At 36.4% G+C, this 12,453-nt stretch overlaps 1 protein-coding gene across 1 annotated transcript in view; it reads left to right on the top strand.

Annotated features, from left to right (window-relative positions):
• Positions 1 to 12,453, top strand: part of PLCB1 (phospholipase C beta 1) — a 628,464-nt gene that overhangs the window by 377,260 nt on the left and 238,751 nt on the right. The window contains exon 9 of the mRNA XM_069065428.1: positions 6,232 to 6,378. Coding sequence (XP_068921529.1) covers positions 6,232 to 6,378 — 147 coding nt within the window. The remainder of the gene's footprint in view (positions 1 to 6,231; positions 6,379 to 12,453) is intronic.

Genomic DNA, 12,453 nt, shown 5'->3' with positions numbered 1-12,453 from the left:
ATATATATATATATATATATATATATATATATATATATATATATTTGAGTATTTGATTTTAAAACTTTGAATTCCAGATTCATTCCCTTCCTCCCTTGTCACCCACCCTTACTGGGAAGATAAGCAGTTCAGTATAGGTTGTACATGTGTGGCTAATGCAAAACAATAACACAGTAGATATATTGTTTTTTTTTTATTATTAAGCAATCAGGGTTAAGCAACTTGCTCAAGGTTACACGGCCAGTTACTTCTGGGTGTGGTGCTGAGTGTCTGAGCCCGGGATTCGATCTCCAGGTCGTCCCAACACTGGAGCCGGTGCTCTTACTTGCTGAGCCACCTGGCCGCCCCTAAGCAAGTGGGGTTAAGTAACTTGCTCAAGGTTACACGGCCAGGTGTTTCCGGGTGGTTGCTAAGTGTCTGAGCCTGGGATTCGATCTCCAGGTCTATCTCAACACTGGAGCCAGTGCTCTTACTCGCTGTGCTACCTGGCCGCCCCCCACAGTAGATATATTGTGAAAGACTGACTGTATTTTCCTCCCTCCTATCCCACCTCCCACTTGTTCTGTTCTCTACTTTGATCCCATCCCTTTTCAAAAGTGGGTGCTTTCAACTTCGCTCCCCCCCAGCCTGCCCTCCCTTCTATCATCCTTCCTCTCATCCCCTTCCCCCCTACTCTCCTGGAGGGTGAGATACCCTATTTAGTGTGTATTTCATTCCCTCCTCAAGCAAAATTCAATGGGAATAAGGTTGACCCATTCCCTTTTGCCTTCCTATTCTTCTCCTCTATTATAACCATTTTCCCTTGCCTCTTCTGAATGAGATAGTTTACCCCAATCTGTCTCTCCCCATCTCCTCTCATTATATTCCTCTCTCACCTCTTGATGGCACCTTTTAAGTATTGTCCCTTCCTGTTAAATTGGTCCTGTGCTCTCTATGTATACCTGTAAACATATATACACGCATTCACATATGTATTCATATGCCCATATACCCTCATATATAGACATATATATATATTCTCTTCAACTACTGAAAAAAGTTTCATAAGTTACAATTATTATTTTTCCATGTAGGAATATTAATAGTTCAACTTTGATAAGTTCCTTATGATTTCTTTTCCCTGTATACCTTGTCATGCTTCTCTTGCTTCTTGTATCTGAATGTCAGATTTTCTATTCAACTCTGGTTTTTTCAGCAAGAATGCTTGAAAGTCCTCTTTTCCACTGAATGACCATATTTTCCCCTGAAACATGATACTCAGTTTTGCTGGGTAGGTGACTCTTGGTTTTAATCCCAGCTCCTTTGACCTCTGGAATATCATATTCCAGGCCCTTCGATCCCTCAGTGTAGAAGCTGCCAGATCCTGGGTTATCCTGATTGTGTTTCCACAATATTCATATTGTTTCTTCCTGGCTGCTTGTAATATTCTCTCCTTAATCTGGGAATTCTGGAACCTGGCTATAATATTCCTAGGAGTTTTCTTTTTGGGATGTTTTTCAGGATGTGATCAGTGGATTCTTTTAACCTCTATTTTGCCCTCTGGTTCTAAAACATCAAGGCAGTTTTCTTTGGGAAGTTCCTGGAGGATGATTTCTAGGTTCTTACTTTGGTCATGGCCATGGCTTTCAGGTAGTCCAATAATTTTAAAATTATCTCTCCTGGATCTATTTTCCGGGTCAGTGGTTTTTCCCATGAGATATTTCACATTGCCTTCTATTCTTTCCTTTGTTTAGATCTCTTTAACAGCATCTTGATTTCTCATAAAGTCATTAGCTTCCATTTGCTCCAAATCTAATTCTGAAGCAATGATTCTCCTCAGTGAGCTTTTGAGATTCTTTTTCCATCTGGAAAATTCAGCTTTTTAAGGCATTCTTCTCCTTATTGCTTTTTTGAGCTTCTTTTGCCATTTGAGTTAGTCTATTTTTTAAGGTATTATTTTCCTCAGTCAGGCTGTCAATTCTCATTTCATAATTTTCTTGCATCATTCTCATTTCTCTCCCCAATTTTTCCTCCACTTCTCTTATCTGCTTCTTAAGGTCCTCTATGGCCTGTAACCAGCTCACATTTTCCTTTGAAGCTTTTGGTGTAGGAGTTCTATCTTCACTGTCTTCCTCCTGTTCCATGCTTTGCTTGTTTTTGTCACCAAAATAGGAGTCTAATGTTGGAATCTTCTGTCTGCTTTGTTTCCTTCGCCTGGTCCTGTTGCCCCCTCAGTCACTTGACCCCTGGGCTTTTTGCCACAGTAGGACTCTGCCACCAGACAGGGGAGTTTTTGTCCCAAACGCTGGGGTTTTCTCAGCTGCTGGAGGTATTAGATGGGTGCCCTCTCTGAGGTCTCCACATGCTCTGGCAAGCTGGACACACACCCCAGGAGCTCCACTCTAGGCTGCAATCCAGATCCAAGAAGGTTAAAGCAAGAGTGATTACCCCTCATACTTGTGCTTGGTCCCCCTACACTCTGCAGGCCAGGAGCTGAAGCTGCCACATGGCACTGGCTGGCTGTGCCAGCATCTCAGTGTCTTCTTGCCCCAGGGGCAAAAGCCATGCACTGCCACTTACTGGGTCCCAAAGTCCAGACTGTACTGACCTCTCACTTTGCCCTTTACATCTGGAAAATGGCCACAGCTGCTGCTGATCTGGATTCCCTTCTGGCCAGCTGGTCAGGCCTGTCCTGGGGCTGGGCTTGGCTCCTAGACCACTGTGCTGGCTGATTTTAGCTGTCCTGCCAGGCTGTCCTCAGAACGAGGTTAGCTTCTCTGTGTCATTTTGTGGGTTCTGCAGCTCCAAAGTTTTTTATACTCCCCTTTTTACATGTATTGGGGAAAGTGGGAGCCGGACCAGTGGGGAGGTCCTGCTTCTACTCCGCCATCTTGACATAGAACCCAATTTTCAAAAAATCCTCACTACAACCTTTTAAGAAACCCTAATACAGACATTATTATTTCTAGTTTACAGGAAAGGAAACTGAGTTTCAGAAACATGATGCCCCTTGCTTGAAATGACAAAGTTAAAATGTGGCAGAATTAGGACTCAAACATCAGGTGTTTTTGCTTGAAGTTCAGTGCTCCTATTACAGAATCCCAACTCTTACCATGTCATTTTTTTCCTCAGAAACAGTCAGAATTTCCATATTGCATAAAATACAAGCTACTTATCTTGACTTTTAAGGTCTTCAACAGTCTCATTTCCACCTACGTTTCTAGCTTTATTTTCACATTGCTTCCCTTTATGCATCCTACATTCTACCCAAAATAAACTGCCAGCCATTCCTAGAACTTCTCATGTCTTTGCCTTCATGAACTTTCATAAGACATGCTCTTATGTAGGGTGTATACTTCCTTCTCATCTCTGCCTTTCAGAATTCTTCTCTTCCTTCAAGGCTAAGATTAGGTACTACCTCCTCTTGCAGCCTTCTCTGATCTCCCTAGCTGTTAGCGCTCTCTCCTTTCTTAAACTATCTTTTATTTCCTTCCATGACTGTTTCTATCTCCATATACAAGCTCTTTGAGAATAAAGACTGCTTTATTTTTATCTTTGTTAGCTTAACACCTAGCACAGTACCTTACACACTTAATAAATATTGACTGAATATTAAGTATATACAATCTTTACATGTCACCTCACACTCAGCTAATTGACCTTTTTTTATGTTGTCTTTCCAAATGCTAAAGGCAGATAGGTATACAATAAACTGTTAGAGATAGGCATTGCTCATTATGGAAACAATTTTAAATTATGCAAAAAAGTCACTAAAATAGCCATTCCCTTTGACTCAGAGATCCTAGAACTTATTTAATCTAAGAATGTCAAAGGGGGAAATAAAGGTACCATATATACAAAGATATTTTTAGTAGCTCTTTGTATGGAAGGAAAGAATTCGAGGTAAAATATATGCTCATCCATTGGGAAATGGCTAAACAAATTTGTTATATAGGTATAATGGAATATTATTGTGCTCTAAGAAATGACAAATAGGAAGTGTTTAGATAAGTATGGGAACATTTATATGAACTGAAGTATGGCAAAGTAAGCATAAGCAATATATGCAAGGACTCTAACAATGTAAATAGAATGAACAACAAAACAAATGATATGTAATTACAATGTGCAATTATGCCCTGGAAAGAAGTTAAGAAAATGTACTATGTGACTCTCTCCACACAGGTATAGTTGGGGGGGGGGATGGTATAGATATAGAATATTAGATATATTGACAGACATGGTTGATATGTCATACATTTAGAGTAGGAGGGACCTTAGAGGTCTTCTAAATCAATGCCTTCATTTAAAAGATGAACAAACTAAAGCCCGGGGAATGATTGACATCCTCAAGGTCACAGAGAAGTAAGTAGCAGAACCAAGAATTGTATTCAGTTTCTACGATTTTCACTGTATCAAGCTGATATGTTGGTTAGTTTTGTGTGATTGGTTTTTCTTTTTTAAATCTTTGCTGAAGGGGTAGCCCACTAGATAGGGAAATAATATTCAGAAATAAAAATTATATAAAACCAAAAGGCATTAATAAAATGAGATTTTAAAAAGAGACATAGTCTCCCAAGGTACAACTTTGAAGCAGATATATTTGGTTTTCCTGTGCTAATTTTGGTGGCTATTGTTGAAAAAAGAAATTTTCAACAAAATGTTTTATGTAAAAAAATCAATCATGTTATTTTATTGTCCCCTTCATATCCCTAATTTGGCTGTCCAGGATACTTACAAAATCACAGAATCTTTGAGTGGGCAGGGACCTCAATACTCATCTAACTCATCCAATTTATGAGAGGAATTTCTACTATAAAATACCAGACAAGTGATTATTCACCACGTTATGTTTAAAGATCTCCAAAGAAGAAGAACTGACATCACCCATTGATGCAGTCCATTTCACTTTTGGATAGCTTAGCTCATTTTTGAATTTTTCAAAATGAAAAAAATTGTTCTTAGAGTGAATAATGATTCTTTTTAAATGTTTATGAACTTTTCTTTCTAAAACTCAGATAAAATATAACCTATTCTTATCAAAAGAGCCCATAACTATGATTCTTTTTGTTTTTCCTGAAAATGGCATAAGATGCATTGCAATTCATCTTTGAAAACGGTGAAAAGCACTTATCAGTCATTTTGAGCAATTTCATGCTTGTCTATCATATGAAAAGATTGGTACTGCTAAAGACAACATCAGCTCCTCTGGTCTCTGATGATACTTGTTTTAATGCTCAAGAATAAACAATGCTTTCCACCCATTGTGTGGAATGTATTTATAGAAAATTGTCAATGATACCACTTATGCTATCTCAGAGATAGTTGGGAAGGGTAGAAAAGGACTTTGTCATGATGGGCTAATTATGATCTCTTTTTGTGATTTCCTCTCTGATGAAATATGGTATATGCATTTTAATTCTTAGGAAGTTGGTACTTTAGCATCCAGGGGCCTCAAAATAATCACAGAGTTAAAACCTTTAAATTAGAGTGTTGATTGGCTATTGTGTATATGTTCCTTGCATTTGTGCTACTGTCATCCTGGAGATGTATACTAAAGCTCCTCACTTATATAAACCATCTGCTTCTTAACCTTCCCTCTCCTCAAATGGAATTGGCTAGTATAATTTTAATTTCCTTACCACAAGGCTAAAATATCATGTGGAAAGACCCCAAGTTTCATTTTAACTTAGAAAATGAAATGGACTGATCCTGTTCATCAGAAACAATAACAAAACCAAATGGATTCAAGGAGTGGGGGGAATTGTCCCATAGACTGACATTCCTTTCTCTCCTTCTTTCCTCAGTCTATCTATCTCTGTCTTTCTCCCTCTCTCCCTCTTTCTCTTCATCTGCCTTTTTCCTCTTTCTCTTCCTTTCCCTCGCCCTTTTCTTCCTTTCTCCCTTTCTCCCTCCCTCCTCTATCTCTCTCTGCCTCTGTCTGTATGTTTCTCTCAATAGCAATTCTTCTGTTTAATAAACCATAGATCAGAATTTACTCATTAAATCACATGGAAGTCAGGAAAGGATCAGCTGATGAGGTTTTGTTCATTATTTGTAGAGCTTGGAGGTAATTATAAGAACCCAAAATGGCATAAATCTAAAATGGTCTATTTGCAAATTTTTTGTGGAGTTGCCCTTGTATCCTTTGGATAGTCAAAGAGTTTGCTGCAAATAAATGCAATATGATGGACTGCATCCTAGACAGTGAATAAATACAGATCCTTCCCAATTTTTTTTTGTTTCCTTTAGGACAGATATCAGTGGACGGATTCATGCGCTATCTGAGTGGAGAAGAAAATGGAGTTGTTCCACCTGAGAAACTGGATTTGAATGAAGACATGTCTCAGCCACTCTCTCACTATTTCATTAATTCTTCACACAACACCTACCTCACAGGTAATTTATGTGTAGCTCTTTGATGTGCATCTGTTTCTATGTTTATCAGATTTACTGATCTATGCTTGCCACTGTTAAAAAGCTGAAGTACATTTACAACTTTATATGTTTTAAGTGAAGTGTTCAATCCATTCCGAGATATGTTTGTTAAGTGTGGGTAATGGAAATAAAAAAATAAACACAAAGTAATTCTTACAGCCAAAGAATTAACAGTCATGGGATCACTGAATCATAGATTGAGGGGACTTTCAAAGTCATTTAGCTCAACTCTCATTCTACACTTGTGGAGAATGAGACCAAGAGAAGTAACGTTATTGATTCCAAATCTAGGGAATCACTCTTTCTGTGCATTGTGGCTGATATTTTATTCATGAGGACATTTGGGAAAGTAGAGATGGAGTAGGTAGATCAAATATTGCTTTCTAAAGGAGATGGTACAGGAGCTAAGTCCTGGAGGAAATTAGTGATTCTAAGACAAGAGAAGGAAATATGTACTAGGCATAGGAGGTAGCTTGTGTGAAGGTAACAAGATGGACAATAGAATGCTGAATTCAGGAAGATATTTTAGAAAAACCCTCATAATGTTGACTGAAACTATTTTACAAATGACTTTTAGTGCCTATCTGAGCAATTTCTATTTTATCCTATTAGTTATAAGGCAAAAGACTCCGCATTTCTAGATTTCTAAATAAATAAGGTCACTATGTATCCAAATCAGTCATGTAGACGTTGCTGTGAAATTCTAAATGCCCCAAGCAACATAAATATTACTTCTCTCTGAGTTTATTTCACTCTTTTTTATTTTTATACCTTCTCAAAATCTTTTGGCTCATGACAATGATATTAATGCAAAACATCTTTCTGTGTAACTGAGTAGATTTCTCAGATGACCTTCAGACAATGTACTGTCCTCACTGGATATCCAGGACTGTGCTCTATAGCCTCTAGTAGTACAAAAATATTGTCCAGATAATAAGGTCTTATCTGTTTTAGGCAGAGAAGGGTTTCAGCTATGAACTAACTGACCAGATTGATTAGCTAGTGTATACTTCACTGCAGACATTATATAGTGTGGTAGATAATGAGGAAGGAGAAATAGCAATTCGTTTTTTAATTGGGTCCTAAATGGGTATGCAGGCTTGCTAAATTTAACCAGATTCCTTTTAATAGCTTTTTTCCCAGTTTTCATTGCACCTTTAAAAGAACTTACAATGATTAGTATACTTTCCAGTGTAATGAAAAAATACATTTCAATTTTAAAATAATTTAAAGGAATTCAAACATCTTTTTAAAAATCTAGAGATATTTTCAATTAGAACAAAATCATAATAACCCCTCAATCTCTGGACTCGAATATTTTTTTCATGGACTTTGTGCTTAGATCCCTTGTCTATTCAACATTTAGTCTGGAAAAATGGGGAAAAAATCGTACATAAGATTCTACATGTCCAATATATTTTTCAATAGATCTAAGTCAGGCCAGTCTCTAAATTGACATCCCCAGGCTAACAACATACACTAGACTGACCTTGCCCGTGAACACAGACAACTGGAGGTTTGAAACAACCAACCAGTAAGACTTATGTCATCCTGTGGGAAGAGAATTATATGATCAAGGATTTAAATTTGGAAATGATTCTAGGATCATCTAAGCCCACTCCCTCATTTTAAAGAAAAGGATACTGATTCTTTGCCCAAGAACACAAAGGTATTGAATGGTAGAGTTATGATTTGAATGCAGTTCCCCTGGTTCCAAAGCTAGGGTTATTTTTTTTGGTCTTTATTAATTTGTTTACTTTTAGTTTACAAGATTCATTACCACAATTCCATGAAGAAACAAAACCAAACGAGAGAATGAAAATGGGCAGGTAGTTTGCTTCAATCTGGGTTCAGTCACAGTTCTTTCTCTGGATGTAAACATCTCTCTCTATCATGAGTCTTTTGGATTTGACTTATGTCTCTAGATTGCTGAGAAGAGTCCATCACATATACGTTGTGTCTGTAATTGTGTACAAATTCCTTCTGGCTCTACTCTTCTCACACAGCATCAGTTCGTATAAGCCTCTCCAGGTAAATATGAAGTCCATCTGCTCCTCATTTCTTATTGTAAAATAATATTCCATAACATGCACATACCACAACTTGTTCAGCCATTCCCAAATTGATGGGCACCCCCTAAAGTTCCAATTCTTTGCCACCACAAAAAGAGCTGCTATAAATATTTTTGTACATATGGGTCTTTATCCCACTTCTATGATTTCTTTGGGATACAACCCTAGAAGTGGTATTGCTGGGTCAAAGGATATGAAATTATTTATAGCCCTTTGGGCATAATTCCAGATTTCTTTCCAGAATGGTTGGATCAATTCACGACTCCACCAGCAATGCATTAGTGTTCCAATTTGTCCACATCCTCTCCCACATTTTTCATTTTCCTGTTTTGTCATCTTAGCCAATCTGACTGGTGAGATGTGGTACCTCAGAGTTGTTTTGATTTGTATTTCTCTAATCAATAGTGATTTAGAGCATTTCTTCATGTGCTTATGATATCTTTAATTTCTTCCTCTGAAAACTGCCTCTTCATATCCTTTGACCATTTATCAATTGGGGAATAACTTGTATTCTTACAGATTTCACTCAATTCTCTGTATATTTTAGAAATGAGTCCTTTATCAGAGACATAGGTTGTAAAAATTCTTTCCCAATTTCCCACCTCCCTCTTAATCTTGGTTACATTGGCTTTGTTTGTACAGAAGCTTTTCAATTTCATGTAGTCAAAATTATCCATTTTGCATTTTATAATGCTCTCTAATTCTTGTTTAGTCATTAAGTCTTTCCCTCTACACAAATCTGAGAGGTAAACTATTCCTTGTTTTCCGAGATTGCTTACAGTATCAATCTTTATACCTAGATCATGCACCCATTTAAACTTGATTTTGCTATGTGGTGTTAGGTAATGGTCTATGCCCAGTTTCTGCCATACTATATTCCAGTTTTCCCAGCAGTTTTTGTCAAATAGTGAGTTCTTATCCCAAAAACTGGGGTCTTTGGGTTTATCAAACAATAGATTACTATAGTCATTGACTGCTGAATCTTGTGTGCCTAATCTATTCCATTGATCCACTACTCTTTTCCTCAGCCAGTACCAAGTAGTTTTGATGACTGCTGCTTTATAATACAGATTGAAATCTGATTTAACTAGTCTACCTTCCCTAGTATTTCTTTTCATTAATTGCCTTGATATTCTGGACAGTTTATTCTTCGAAATGAATTTTGTTACTATTTTTCCTAGCTCCATAAAGCAATTTTTTGGTAGATTGATTGGTATGGCACTAAATATGAAATTCAATTTAGGTAAAATTGTCACTTTTATTATATTAGCTCAACCCAGACATGAGCAATTGATATTTTTCCAATTAGTTAGAGCTGACTTTATTTGTGTGAAAAGTGTTTCGTAGTTATATTCATATAGGTCCTGGGTTTGTTTTGGCAGGTAGATTCCCAAATATTCTATAATGTCTACAGTAACTTTAAATGGATTTCTCTTTCTATCTCTTGCTGTTGGATTTGATTAGAAATATATAGGAATACCAAGGATTTATGTGGCTTTATTTTATACCCTGCAACTTTGCCAAATTTATTTATTGTCTCACGTAGTGTTTTACTTGATTCTCTAAGTATATTATCATATCATCTGCAAAGAGTGATAGCTTAGTCTCTTCCTTGTCTAATTTGATTCCTTTGATGTCTTTTTGTTCTCTAATCACTACTGCTAACATTTGTCATACCAGACTAAATAAGATGGGTGATAGTGGATATCCTTGTTTCACTCCTGATCTTATTGGAAATGTTTCTAGCTTATCCCCATTACACATAATACTTACTGATGGCTTTAAATATATGCTACCTATTATTTTAAGGAAGGCTCCATTTATTCCTATACTTTCTAGTGTTTTTAATAGGAATGGATGTTGTGTTTTGTCAAAAAGCCTTTTCTGCATCTATTAAGATAATCATGTGGTTTCTGCTAGTTTTATTGTTGATATGATCAATTATACTGATGGATTTCCTAATATTAAACCATCCTTGCATTCCTGGGATAAATCCTACCTGATCAAAGTGTATTGTTCTTGAGATAAGTGCTGTAGTCTTCTTGCTGATATTTTATTTAACATTTTTGCATCTATATTCATGAGGGAGATTGGGCTATAACTTTCTCTGTTTTATCTCTTCCTGATTTAGGTATCAGTACCATATTTTTATCATAAAAAGAATTTGGTAGGACTCCTTCTTCATTAATTTTCCCACATAGTTTGTAGAGTATTGGAATCAATAATTCTTTAAATGTTTGATAGAATTCGCTAGTAAATCCATCTGACCCTGGAGATTTTTTCCTAGGGAGTTGACTGATGGCTTGTTCAATTTCTTTTTCTGAGATGGGGTTAAGTAATTTACTTCTACTTCAGTTAATCTGGGCAACTTGTATTTTTGTAAATATTCATCCATTTCCCTAAGATTGTCAAATTTATGTGCATACAATTGGGAAAAATAATTCCTAATTATTGCTTTGATTTCCTCTTCATTGGAGGTAGATTCACGCTTTTAATTTTTGATACTGATAATTTTTTTTGTTTCTTTTTTTATCATATTGACTAAAGGTCTATCAATTTTATTGTTTTTTTTTCATAAAACCAGCTCTTAGTTTTATTTATTAATTAAATAGTTTTCTTAATTTCAATTTTATTGATCTCTCCTTTGGTTTTCAATATTTCTAATGTATTTAATTGGCGATTTTGAATTTGTTTTTTTTTCCTAGGTTTTTCAATTGCATGCCCAATTCATTGACCTCCCTTTTCTCTAATTTAATCAAGTATGCACTCAGGGATATAAAACTTCTCCTGAGAACTGCCTTTAATGCATCCCACAAATTTTGGTATGTTGTCTCATTATCATCATTCTCTTGAATGAAATTGCTAATTGTTTCTATAATTTCTTGTTTGACCAACTCATTATTTAGGATTAAATTATTTAATGTCCAATTAGTTTTTAGTCTGTCTTTCCATGGCCCTTTATTGCATATAATTTTTATTGCATCATGATCTGAGAAGGATGCATTTAATATTTCTGCCTTACTGCACAGAATTGTGAGGTTTTTATGCCCTAGAACATGGTCGATTTTTGAGTATGTGCCATGAACTGCTGAGAAGAAAGTATATTCCTTTTTGTCCCTATTCAGTTTTCTCCAAAGATCTATCATACCTACCCTCTCTAAAATTCTGTTCACCTCCTTAACTTCTTTCTTGTTTATTTTGAGGTTGGATTTATCAAGTTCAGAGAGGGGGAGATTAAGGTCTCCCACTAGCATAGTGTTGTTATCTATTTCTTCCTCTAATTCCTTTACCTTCTCTTCTAGGAATTTGGATGCTATACCACTTGGTGCATATATGTTAAGTAATGATATTGCTTCATTCTTGATGGTGCCTTTTAGCAGGATAGTGTTTCCTTCCTTATCTCTTTTAATTACATCAATTTTTGCTTTTGCTTTATCTGAGATAAGGATTGCCACCCCTGCTTTTTTTACTTTAGCTGAGGCATGATATATTTTACTCCAGTCTTTGACCTTTACCTTGTGTTTATCCCTCTGTTTCAGATGTGTTTCGTGTAAACAGCATATTGTAGGATTATGATTTTTAATACATTCTGCTATCCACCTCCGTTTTATAGGAGAGTTCATTCCATTCACATTTACAGTTATGATTATTATCTGTTTCTTTCCCTCCATCCTATTCCCTCCCCTGTTAATGCTTATATTTTTTTCTCCCTTTCTTTCTTCCCCTCCTTAATAGTTTTCCTTTTGACCACTGCCTCCCTCAGTATTCCCTTATAAGCTCCCTTCCCCCTTACTTCTTCCCTCCCTACACCCCCCCATTTCATAGCCCTTTCCCCCTCCTACTACCTGTTGGATATTTTTATACTTAATGAAGTATGTTATTTCTTCTTCACACCAAGAGTGACAGGAACAAATCTCATGCAAAGCTCCTCACCCTCCCCTCTTTCCCTCTAATATGATATGTT

The sequence above is a fragment of the Petaurus breviceps genome, unplaced genomic scaffold, assembly GCF_028583685.1.
Source record: "Petaurus breviceps papuanus isolate PSGF00001 unplaced genomic scaffold, PetGlider_PUasm1.0 90686, whole genome shotgun sequence".
Classification (NCBI taxonomy): domain Eukaryota; kingdom Metazoa; phylum Chordata; class Mammalia; order Diprotodontia; family Petauridae; genus Petaurus; species Petaurus breviceps.
Note: the sequence above shows the minus strand (reverse complement) of the source record. Positions and strands in the feature narration are given on the sequence as shown.